This window comes from Vitis riparia, chromosome 2 (genome assembly GCF_004353265.1).
Source record: "Vitis riparia cultivar Riparia Gloire de Montpellier isolate 1030 chromosome 2, EGFV_Vit.rip_1.0, whole genome shotgun sequence".
Classification (NCBI taxonomy): domain Eukaryota; kingdom Viridiplantae; phylum Streptophyta; class Magnoliopsida; order Vitales; family Vitaceae; genus Vitis; species Vitis riparia.
In genome coordinates, this window is record NC_048432.1 from 18,720,872 (window position 1) to 18,733,940 (window position 13,069).

Sequence of the window (13,069 nt, forward strand, 5' to 3'; positions counted from 1 at the left end):
TGGGGCCTTCGGACTCGCACGTTTTCAACAGAGAAATGAAAAAGCTCACATAAGGTGATGAGTTATGATAAGAGCAGACTGCGGAAACACCACCTTCCTCTGAAGCCTTCAAGACAACTTCTCCCCATCTTTCCCCTTCCCCCTATCAACAAAGACTTCAATGAGTGCTCAGAGTCTCTGTTTTCCACGAATTTGTTTTTCTTGTTTGTCTTTTTATGAATTCAGTGCTAATCTTATTTTCAAAAGCGCAATACCCACCAAATCAGTCCCAAGAGAGAGATGATGTTGCAGAGGAAAATGACAAGAACGGATACATCCTCCCCATTTCTTCTCCAACTAATCAGAAACATGATTATTAACATTCATCCATGTGTGTTTCTAGGGTTTTATTTTGGCTTCGAATAGGCACCATTAAAATCAAATGTGTTGTGGAAAAGAATTAAGAGAGTGTGTTTGGTTGTAATATTATGAAATATTTCTAATATTTTTAATACTTGAAAAATAAATTTTTTTAAATGATAGGAAGACTAAAAAATAATTCTTAAAATGACTATCATACACGTTTTAAAGGTATGTTTAACATATAAAAAGTATTTATATTATTTTTAATATTTGAATTATGAAATTTTTTACAGAGGTTATAATCAATTTTCAAAATTACTATCAAACACACGTAAAATAATTGTCAAACACATTTTTAATATTTTTAATACTTGAATTATAAAAATTTTATTTTCATAGGGATTAGAATCACTTTTCAAAATTACTACCAAATGTACTTTAAATGTAGCATGTTAAATTTTGAATTCCATAACTTTGTATCCAAGTCTTAATTATTTGTATTTTTATACATTATCTAATTTAATGATTTAAAATTCATCTCACATTTGAGGGTTAAGATGAAGAGTTTGATAGGTGGTGATTTCGTAGTTTCCGGGGCTTTACAACCTCTTGAAGGCAACAAGAGAAAAAAGCAAATACCAAGAATATGGTAAAGGATTAAATCAACCACTGAAAATAGATATAATAGTTTGATAAAAATAGACAATTTTCCACTCCCAGCCACTTGGAAGTTTCAAACTCTCATCCTGGTTATAAAAATAAAAAATAAAAAATAAAATTTAACCAAAAAAAAAAAAACTAACTCAACCGCAATTCCCCCTGAATTCGTTTCAAAGTGAAAGATGGTGTTGAAATGTGGCATCCTAAATGAGATGTCTCATACAACTAAACGTCAATATTTTAGTAATGATCCATGCTCAGGCTGGAGAAGCTTCGGACAATCATCTATCATTTTAGATACTTTCCTATATAGTCTTATTTTATTTTTTGTTAAAATCACATTTTCTTTTTGAAATAATACCACAATTTGAATTTAAATTTTGGTATAAACATAAAAAAAGATGAAGTTAAACTCGAATATGACCCAATTTCATTTATCATCCGAAGCATGCCCCAACCAATCCAACCCAACTCGAATACGACCCATCCACGGCCAAACTTGACTCTAATTGTGCACTAGAGGTTTGATTGGATTGATTTTGAATGAGTTATCGGATTGATGGCAAACCCAACCCAACCTGACCCATGCAGTCCTGTTCAACAGGGCCAGGCAATTCTTCAGGCAAGAATCTCCAAGTTGTTATTTTCTTGGTCACTTTGGTTAACATCCAGTTAATGTCACTTGGCAAGAATCTCAATTTTTTGTAACCACCAAAAAATAAAATAAAATAAACAAATGGGTAAGTGAGGTTGAAGGAGCTTTTGGATATTTGATAGAGTCTGAAAGTTCCAAAGGCAAATTCCCATACAAACAATGAAAGCAGCAACTGTGTCTCAAGGAGGGCAGAGTGTTTCAAGCCATTCCCTTTTGGTCCCCATCTAATAGAATACTGAGATAGATCACACTTTCTTCATTTTTCCATACATAATTAACTTAAAAAAGACCAAAGTCGCAAGGGAAAGGAGCCCTCCTCTCACACACACGGTAGCGTACTAACCCATTGCATACTTCTGGGTCCAGCTCCTTGCAGTTGTCTCGTACTTGCTCCTGTCTGTCTTGTACATGTGAGCAATCTCGGGCACCAGAGGATCATCAGGATTTGGATCCGTTAGAAGAGAACAGATCGAGAGCAACACCTGCCAATGAACAAATATATGAACACTACCAATGCTAACTCACAAACAGCTTCCATTAAGTAACAAGGAGCTTGTAACTTTTTCCCCTCAAATGTGCTTATGGAGCACCATACTGAAGGATTATGTTTTTCATTGATAGCTCAGATATTTCAGAATGATTCCATATGACAACTCGCAGCCAAACCCTTTCATTTCTTTGAAGATATATCATATAGCACTAGATGGGCTAAGGTTCCATCAAAACACAGCAAAATTTGTTGCCACTTGATGGAGAGTATCTTTTGTTTCCTTTTTTTTGTCCATGGTGACCCATTCTCATTTCATTAAAAAAGGGGGTTGAACTCAATGATCACATCCTTTAATCAGATGTTTCTATTTTTTTCCCTTTTAAAACTCTTAGGCTCTGTTTGGATATTGGAAATCTCCTGGGAAAGAAAATGAGGAAAATAGAAGGAAATAAAAAGGTTTGAACTCAATAAAACCTTCTGCATAAAAAATAAAATTTTGACAATGCAGAAGTATTTATATATTCTTCATCAGATTTTATTTTCTTGCTTACTTTACATGATAAACCAAACAAGAAAATTTGGATTCTTTCATAATTTTTTTCCTTTGCCTAATCCTCTCTTCTTTTCCCTGGTACTTTCTGTAATCCAAATGGAGCCTTAATATATTTTAATGGTTGTAAAGCACAATAGATGGCAAGGTATGCTAGGGTTAAAGAACAATTGACCTTGGAAATTGTAAGGGCTGGGCTCCACTGCTCCTTCAAAATATCAAGGCAAATACTACCATTACTATTGATATTAGGGTGAAACACTTTAGTCCTGAAAGCAACCTGCATAAACCACCCGAAGTAAATAGAAAACAAGATCAGATCAGTAAAACTACTGGATGGTAGTTTCATTAAATTTTCAGACATTATACAAGAATAAAATTAGTAGTCAGAAACTTCAGCATGTAAAGCTATAACTATTACAACTAAATCCAGTCCAGTAGGGTCAAGTGGAAAGGAATTCCATGCATATTTGCTTGGAGGCCAAGGCTGAACAAATTGTTGCTGGGAATGCCATATGTTTTATAAGTGAGGCAGGTCCAGAAAGTCAGAATCAGTGTATAGTTTTTCCACAATAGGTTTCAATAAAGAATAAAATCACAATCTACCTTGCCCCACGCAATATATGTGGTGCTAAGGAACTTGCTTAGATCACAAGGCTGAGAGACAAAACGCTTTCAAGTGCGGTGTCTTTTATAAGAGTGGCAACCAGCATACTCAACATTGTTTTGCCCAGATCCCAAGGTTGGGACTAAATGCTGTTTTGATTGTTGCGTCTTTCATAAGAATAGCAAAATAGAATACTCAGCATTGTCTTGTGGATTTTCCACAGGGAAGTGGATTCTATTATCTTAAATAGACAACCATTCATCCTCCCCACTTTGCACCTATACATGTGTGTCACTCAGCATTGCATTCGGGTTTTTTCATGGTGACTAGCTGCTGTTTCCTTAGCTAAATGCTCTCCCACACTGCATACATATGCTTTTGATAGGCAAAGTCCAACTATATGCTTTTGTCCTTAATATACCACAAATTCTTCACAGGACAACTATTCACACAATCTGCTACCATTTGCAACAGACACATCTCTTACAAATGTTAAGTTACTCTTTAAATTCATGCCACTTCAATAAGGATTCTATATATGCCCCTCTACTTTCATAGATAATACTTCTGTTATTCACTTCCTTTAAGTCTCCTTAGGATACAAGTAAAGACTCACTTTTCCCGAAAGACTAAAAGTACAAATGGGACTCTGAAGTATCTCATTAGCTTTCCCCTATTCAAAATTATTTATTTTATTTTTCAAAGGTGGTCAAGCATTTAGTGTAACCACAAGTCAAAAACTTTAAGGGTGCAGCCTAAGAGCATAGAAATGCATTTGGGCCTTGCATTCAGGGGCCAACATTTTCATGGAGTCCACCAGTAAATAACTGTTATATATTCTATATCCAACTTCTTACTAGTAGTTTTCAACAAATGAGACATGGCTTAGTCTCAAACTAGTGAAGGAGATACAAGACTTGGGGAAGGACCAGGAAAGAGAGTACACAGGGGCGAGAAACCCATCATGTCACTCATGTGTACTTTGATGCACCCTTTCATAGGTGCCATTAATATACTTTCTGTTTTGCCTATCAAAAGAAAAAAAAAGTAACATAAAGAGGAGAGAAACCTATCAAGTGATGGAAAGACCCATGGAACCACCAAATAGGATCAACCATATCTGCAAGTTCATGATGGAAAAGACAAACATGCTTGACCGACATCTGCACTTCAGAATATTAGATGGTTTCATCCATTTATATTCAAGCAAGTTCTTTGTACAGTGGAAGACAAAGAAAACTGTGCTAAAAATGAATTTTTAAATCAAGCTATCTTTTTTCTTTGTAAAATAAATCTATTGTATCTTACCAAATGTAGATAGCATTTGATACAGGAGTGGAGATTTTATGACAAGAATCTAACAAGCTATAACCTAATATCCACCAACTTCTTATGACACAAGAGGCAGTTTAGGATGGGGTTGAAGAGCGGTTTCATAAAAGACTTTTAATGTGAAAGAGGCAATACATCTCAAAAGGGGGAAGGTTTATGCTGATTTGTAGCACATTATCTGGTTTGCCAATTTACTTCATATCTTTGTTCACCATCCAGATAAATGTTAGATTGAGGCCAGAGAAGATACAAGGTATTTTCTTAGGGGAGGAGGAGCCCCAGAGAACAATCTGCACCAAAACAAGCAAAAGGGAGTCATTTGTCAAACTTTTTTCTGCCTCTTTTTCAAACCCTAAACTTCTATCCTAATAGGAGATCTCATACTATTTTTGGAAATACCCACTATAGTCCAAAAATAGCTAGTAACATGTTGTGACATAATGGGTTAAGATGTGGTTTTTTGATTCTTAACAGACTTTGCAAAGATTACATCTATTCAGCATCAACCAATCTCTCTCATGAGTAAGTCTCTGGTTAAAATCTTCCCATAGACTGCCTCCTAAGGAGGAAAAAAGAGGAGGAAAAACAAAAAAACAAGTTCTCAATGGGGTGCAAGTACCCCAAATTTCTTTTGCTGGGAATGACTCTAGATTCTTAGCATCTAGAGAGTTGTAAAAAGATTTCACTTGAAACCGCCTTTTTTCCTCCATCCATAGTTAACTGTCTTCCCCTGCTCGTAGACTCACAGAATGAATGAGCTCCATAACCTGATCCACATCTTGGATCTCCTAATTCTGAAAAGCAGGGACCATTAGCCTCCACCCTCCCCTACCTCCCACAAATCTGTCACTCTATAATTCCTAGAATATGCTAGCCTGAAAAGCAACTGGAAAGTCTCTTTCAAGGAGCACTCTATCACCCATTTGTCCAACCAAAATCTGGTTCTCTGACCATTCCTCACCAAAATAGTAGATCTAAGGATGAATTCTTCTGACCCTCTTCTAATGTCTTTTCATAAACCCACACACCAAACTTGCCATGGAGAATCTTTCTCCACAGACTATCACGCTCATTAACATATCCATTTGTCTTACAAAGCACTATGTAGGACATCCATCTTTCTCATATCTAAGCCCCCAAACTTTTTATCATGCGCATTATCTTCCAACCAACTAGGAGCATCTTCCTCCCTTCTAACTGATCGACGCACAATAAATCTCTTTGTATTTTTCCCAACCAATTCTCACTTCCCTGAGAATTTTAAAAGGATCTGAAGTATATCAGAAGACTTGAGAGAGTGCCCTTAATGAGGTCAATCTTCTTCCCTTAGACAAGTATTGCTTCTTCCAAGAGGCCAATCTCCTATTAAACCTCTCCTCTACCAAATCCCATACAGCACAAGATTTATGAAAAGCTCCCATAGGCAATCCAAGATAAGTGACAGGGCAGCTCCTGACCCTACAACAACCAAAGAAAAATGCCACCCTATTCACTCCCTCTACTTCACCAACAGCTATCACCTCACTTTTTGCAAAATAGTTTAATTGCTCCAAATGAACCTCACAGAAGAGTATAAGTGTAATCTGCACACAGAAAATGATAGATTTCCAATGTTCCATTCCTTCTCCTGCTCTGCCTTCAGCCTCAAACCACTACTAAACACATCCTTGCACTACTCTGGAGATAAGGCTAATAAGAGTTTCCAAGTACAAACAGGTAAAAGGATAGAGGGATACCGAGCCAGAATTCCCTGTGTGTGAGAAAAAACCCTTCTAGAGGCTGCAAGAAACAATCGTTGTTGGGGCCAAACCTTCCACATCACACTAATGACATAACCAACTTTTTCATATTTTCTGGCTGAAATTCCAAGTGTAAGGTTGAATTTTCTAGCCTAAATTGATCTGAATTCAAATCCACAACTAATTACCCAATATTAAATCATGGCTTTGAAGGTATTAATTTGCCAATGCTTACAGAGAATGAAATTATAGAGGACAATCAATCCACTCAACACTAAATAATGAGATAAAATTTGAAGGGAAAAAAGTGACAGGATCACAAAATCTCCACATGTAAGTTAATAATTATCACTAGAACTAATTTTTTTTTAAACTTATAATTATTATTAAGTTGCTTTAAGAAACAATTACAAATTATAGTACCATGAAATCAAGGGATAAATCATTAACCATTAACCATTAACCATGATGACTCCCCTTAGAATAATCCAAGCTCTGCCTTAACACAAAACACTTGAGGTATAAAATTTTTCTTAAACAGTTTGCTCATGCCTTCATATAAATTAAACAGCCGGACTTGGGCTCCATAGCAAAAAACTCAAGCCAAGGAGACTTGAATGCATTGAATCTACAGCTTGGCACAGCAAACTGCCACCCCTACTTATAGATTAGCATTGAGCCCACAAACATTCAAACAAATAAAAAGAAGCACCTCAAAGAGATGTGCAACTAAAAAATTTCATATTGTAGTCTTGTAGACAATTCACAACAAATATACTGCACACTTCAGCAGCATGGCAACCAAGGCACTAAAAGAGAATAAAGGATGGGCTTGCCAGTAAAGATACCAACTTTTGATCAAATCAATTAAAGATAGCAGTACCTTTGGTGGTTTAAATGGATAATCTGGTGGAAAATGAATGGTGACTAGAAACACTCCACCAGCATATGGACTGTCAGGAGGACCCATTATAGTTGCTTGCCAATGAAACATGTCTTCAGCAACTGGGCCTATAAAATGTTGAAAAGAAAAATGTTAAACCAACAAATTGTACAAACTGTCTGATAGATAAGTTAGAACACTTGTCTCAAACTATCTTTTCTATAAATAAAGTAACATGTTACAAACAAAAGAAATTCAAAGTGTGTCCAAAATTTACATCAAATTAAACGTAAACACGTGTATAATCAGCTTAACAGCAACAGAACACATTAGAAACATTAAAGTCAAAAAAGAAAAAGATCAGATGAACCAGTAGGACCATTGCTTTTATAAAGACTTCTAATGCAAAGGGTGACAAGATCCACTTTTGAAATAAAGTGGATTAAATTCAATTACAAAATAAAGACGAAATGAACAGAACTGATAGAAATCAGAATGCAACAACATATTGGGTAATAAGGAATTCAGTCAGAGGAACAGAAAACATAGAAGTACTCAAAAGTAACTATCAATTTCAACTCTTGATCAAAATCCTTAGCACTTGTAGGAATCCTATCCATGGGAAAAAAAAAACATAAAATTCATCAATAAATATCTTTTTAATGCAAGTATTGTTTCAACTCCCAATAAAAATACTTAGCCTACATAGGAATATTTCCCACCAGAAAAAAGTAAAAAAGCAATTGTAAAGTTCATTCATAATTTTTTTTTGATAGACATAAAGTTCATTCATAATATCAATTTACTACACACTCATGCAAATGCATGTGTTGCAACATCTGGCCATAGACACGCCAACATACAGTTTTAGATTAAGTTTTTCTGAAATGTGTTTCTGTTTTGGCATAACTGTATAGAGTCTGCCAATAAACGGATGGTATGGATAAGATTCCTATGCTCACAAACCCAAATGCAAATTGATAGTATGTTTATAAATCAAATCTTAACATTCTTTGGCATGTGATACACAGACATCCTTTCAAAATGGGCCAACTTGAGCTTGGTCCTTTTTTCTCTGTACATTGCAACCTCTGTACAGAATGGTTGGAAATAAAAAGATTACTAACACAGACATCCTTTGGGTAAATAAGACTACACAGCAGGCTTCCGTGTTTAACTTGAAACAGCATCACAATAAAGGCACAAAATTTTCCAAAAACCAGTATAAGCTATCAAGGTTCTCCAACTTCAGCATACAATGTTACTGGGGACACTAATTGAAAAGTGAACTACAAGCATTTCAATTACAACAGATGGAATTGGAACCAGTCCATTTCATAGCATGAAATGATAACCTGGAAAATGATGTTCCAGCTTACCTAGACCGTTCACATGGTAGGCACAAACATTCTAACCTTGTAAGGGAAAATCATTCAAGATTCACAATTAAAAAAAGGCTAAAGCTTAAATTCGAATTAATAAAACCTACATATGCAGCAAACTTTATGATTCACAGGTAGCATGTTGGACACGTCAAAAAATGTATGGTGGTACCAGTGAATGCTTTCAAAGAGTTTCATAAAGTTCCATTGACAACAAGGAAAATCTGTATTTCAGAATCTATTATCAAACAAGATTAGCATAGCAACATCTGAAGTTGGTCAAATTACACGGAGGAATGGAGGATAGTCACAAGAATAGAAAGGGAAATGATTCCAAAATTACAGTAATGATATTGACAGAATTCTTTGGCTGCACTGATGAAACAGTACTTCCTGAAAAAAGGGAAGAACAACACAAAATAAGATATTCAATAACATGGTAAAGACAGAGAAAAATTTTAGGCTGAGGTGCACGCAGCCAAACAATACTGATTAAACAGCTAAATTTGCTATGCAGACAAGGACAAATGCTTTGTATATCAATGCATTTCCCAGAACTCATACCTGAATTCAGTATGAGAAGTTGCTTGGGTATTCACATGAAGCCTAAAAACTAAGCATATAAATTCCTAGGAACTAAAAGGCCCCTTCCCCCTTTTATCTCTCTACTCCAAATCCTAAACAATAAAACGGACCACCAAAAGAAAGTGAAACCCCAGAATCAGAGTTTAAAATGTCTACAACTACGGCATCCACTTCTTGTGCTTCATAAATATTCGGAACTCAACCCATTGACGGCATAAAACCAAAAAAAAAAAAAAAATCCCGATAATCTCAAAAAAAAAAAACCACACACAACTCATTTCTATGAGCCCTCTGTTCGTTTCAACAGAAACCAGCTTCTGAAACTTTCCTAGAAAATTTCTCCTCGAACATTTAGATGTCAAGCTTCAGAAATTTCATCATTCTAACTTTCCAACATTAGCTTCAGGAATATAAATAAAAAGAATAAGAAAATCTTCAGAGCTGAAATTTTATTTTTGTCGAAAAAACTTATCCAGGAAACATTTCGAGTCAGAAACAAAATACAAAGCGAAGACAAATTTCTCCGCAGATCACGCACACCAAAACAGCAACACCGACGAAAAGGCAAAGAAAAACACGCGGATCTAGGGCGAAGAACGAAGATGAGACCTGCGCTGCAAGACGTGGGAGGATCCTTCTGAAGATCCTTGAGCTCTTTTAAGATCCGCTTCGACGCCATCACGACCAAACCCTAGGTTCCGAAACCCTAGATCAGACGAACAATCAAAAATCGAAAATCGAAAATCAAAACCAAATCGCAGTTTCAGATATGAAGATTCGGAGATCGATTTTTCTTTCTTTTTCACCTGAGATCCTCCTGGTTGGTTGTTTCAGAGAACGGGAGAAATTTTCATCGAATCGGGAAAATGGATATATATTCACGCAACTGCGGTATCAGGACTCAGGGCTCCGGACTCTTGAACCGGCTCCTGATTGGTTTGTGTTTCGAGTGGGGCCCACACCGTGGTTTTAAAATTTTAATTTGCCAAGACAAATGATGCTGCCAGGAATATTTTTACTGTTTCCACGTAGAAGGAATGGATGTCATCGGATGAGGGGGCGTGGGAGCAGTGTAAAACGGTGGTAGTGATACATGGGGATGTTTGAGACGCGGATTTACCGGTTACCGGGTGATTTTTTTTGTTTTGGGTTCGGACAAGAGTTCGGCCTGGATGTCCTGTTTGGCGAATTTTGAGTACCACGTGGAGTGTTTATCCTTAAACGAATTACCGGTTGGAAGGAAATTAAGGAACGGTAACCGGTTCCGCCTATTTCTAATAAAATTATCTTGGGGAGAGATTTTAATTCAATAACAGACCATTCTAGACTTTGAACAACAGAAATTTTTTTTAAAAATAAAAACAGATTTAAATTTAATAATTTTAACTCATAGTTTTATAACTTTTTTTAATTTCAAAAAATATATATAAAATAAAATAAAATATTTTTTTCAAACTTCTTCCATAATTCAAACGATAAAATTTGGATAATTTGGAGAGCACGCATAAGCTCACATTTACCTCTCCACAAACCAATAAGGCTTAGGTAGTAGGATTCAATATATGCCACATGTGGTTCTCCATTTTCAATACAAGATTTGAATCAACAAGTTTACACATGCATGTTCCCAACAATCCTATGAACCAAACTTAGGATAAGTAAGTTGTAAAGAGCATAAATTTGATGCAAAATAAATTTTCCATGAACCAAGATTTATTTATATGAGATACAAAACCTGATATCCATATTTGTTTTACAACTAAGATACATAGGAAATTGGCACAATTAGGTCATGCGCTCTATTTAGGTATTCTTGAGAGTTTTAGAAAATCTAAGTTCTCACAAAAAATGGCCCTACCTCCACTTTCATGCTTGAATCCATCAAGTGCGTCATGAACCTAAACATACCACCCAAAAAGGATGTAGTGTTGATTAAAAGTATGCACTCATCCTCGATAATGGTAAAATATCTTTTATCTATATTTTAGGAATAGACTATTAAATATAAGTAGTTGATAGAGCATCTCACAATCAATAAGTGACTCATTATTATCAATATGAACCTACTTATTGTGATCTCAATTCCTATAGGTTGGTTTCCCATCACTCATGACTTTGTATTAAGCATAAGTCACATGCCCCTTGACGTATCTTCCACTAATCTCCTATTAAGTATTTTAGTAAAAAGATTAGTCACATTCAACTTTGATCTACCAAAATCTAGGGATATGATTCTTGTCTCAAGTCATTGCCATAAGGGTATATGTTTGCTCTTTTGATTAAATATCTTACTTTTCGCATGGGTTATTGCGACGTATGTTGTAATCACTTTTGACTTTATATTAAACATAAACCTCACCTTCCTCGATGTTTCTTCAATTAACTTCATATTTAGTAGTTTATTTAGAGGATCAATTAAATTTAGCTTTAACTTAACAAAACCCAGGAATATGATTCTTATCTCTAACAACTTTCACATAATGTTGTGTCTTATATGTTTGTTCTTTCCATTAAATACCTTATTTCTAACCTTGATTATTACAATTTGAATATCATAATGTATATATATAGACAATGATAGTCTCATTTATGAAGAGATATCTGCCAAAAGGTTTTCAAGTTATTTGGTCTCAAAACTTGTCTTCTTTAAGGGGAGAAATTTGGCTTTTATAACAAACTAAGTGATGTAAGGTTACTTTTAAGACTTCTAAGAAACCCCGCACCCTATAAGGGTAAAGACATATTCATATCCATTAGTGGATTTCATTTAACTAGAGTCAAAGATCTATTAACATCATTGTACCCTTCAAATACATTTGGAAATCCATTATAGCATAGGTCATGGTCGATGGTGTCTCTCAAGTATTTAATTACTTTGTAAACAATCTTATAACGGTCCTGGTTAAGACTTTAGGTATATCGGACTCAATCTGCCTACCACATAAGCAATGTTAATTCTAATACAATTAGTTAAATACATCAAACTATTAATGTAAAACCTCTAATCTTGAGCAATTGAATTAGAAACCAATGATTTCTCTTGCACTTTACTTAAGTTTAATTGGGTAAACCTAAAACCATTCAAAACAATTTTCACATTCTCAGTTTAAGAAATTAAATAAAAAGAAATCATTTAAATCTAGTTTAACAACTTTCATAACCCAATTATTGAGGGTAATACTCGAAGCATTACAAAAGTCATAGTAATTATTTTTTTATATTTTTCTTAGTCAAAGTTGTTTTGTATAAAAGCTTAGTATTTTGGTACAATAAAGAATAACAATCATCACTCCATTAAATTATAGGACATGGTGAAAACTATAATAATGCAGTGTTCACCTTGATCAATGATAAAATAAGTTATGTATCATAGTATATAGAGGATTGTATATAATCCTTGAGGATGGTGTGTAGAGGGCAAATTAAGGTAAATACGATATATATCAAAATCAAAATGATCAAGTGAAGTGGATTCCAAATCAACTAAAAGCAATGAAAATTTGTAAATGTATTTGAAAAAAATAAGAATGTGATCAAAACTTGAAGAAGTAACTGTTGATTAAGAAGTTTTAGGAATCGAATTGTCCTAGTAATTGATCATTATGATGAATTGAAACCTTTCCCGCATCTATCTTAGGTTTGGCAACAGGTCTATATCTCATCAATCTCAAGATAGAATCTCAAGTTTGATTAAACTAATTTTGTATAATTCAATTCAATTTCATCTCTAATGACTTCCTAATAAATCATATAGTGAATCTACACAACGTTATTAAAACTACTATTTTAAAAAAACATGCAATGAAGAAAGTGGATCTTAGTATGTTAGGTGTGTGGTTGAAAG

The 13,069-nt window shown here is 34.8% G+C and overlaps 1 protein-coding gene across 2 annotated transcripts; it reads right to left on the reverse strand.

Annotated features, from left to right (window-relative positions):
• Nucleotides 1-1,747: 1,747 nt before the first annotated feature.
• LOC117932073 (ubiquitin-conjugating enzyme E2-17 kDa-like) lies at nt 1,748-10,139 on the reverse strand. 2 transcript variants are annotated; one of them, XM_034853113.1, is made up of 5 exons: nt 10,032-10,139; nt 9,835-9,931; nt 7,259-7,386; nt 2,873-2,977; nt 1,748-2,139 (listed from the first exon to the last, which is right to left on the reverse strand). In XM_034853113.1, exons 2-5 carry the CDS (start codon nt 9,902-9,904, stop codon nt 1,996-1,998), a joined length of 447 nt encoding a protein of 148 aa, XP_034709004.1. In that variant the 5' UTR covers nt 9,905-9,931; nt 10,032-10,139; the 3' UTR covers nt 1,748-1,995. The 2 variants fall into 2 exon arrangements, with proteins under 2 accessions (XP_034709004.1, XP_034709010.1); XM_034853119.1 differs by having other exon boundaries at nt 9,835-9,916; nt 10,032-10,117.
• Nucleotides 10,140-13,069: the final 2,930 nt, after the last annotated feature.

Coding starts and splice junctions, on each gene's coding strand:
- LOC117932073 (XM_034853113.1), bottom strand. CDS start 9,904: ATGGCGTCGAAGCGGATCTTAAAAGAGCTCAAGGATCTTCAGAAGGAT. Junction 7,387..9,834: donor TCCCACGTCTTGCAGCGCAG/GTCTCATCTTCG, acceptor AACATTTTATAG/GCCCAGTTGCTGAAGACATG. Junction 2,978..7,258: donor ATCCATTTAAACCACCAAAG/GTACTGCTATCT, acceptor TGGTTTATGCAG/GTTGCTTTCAGGACTAAAGT.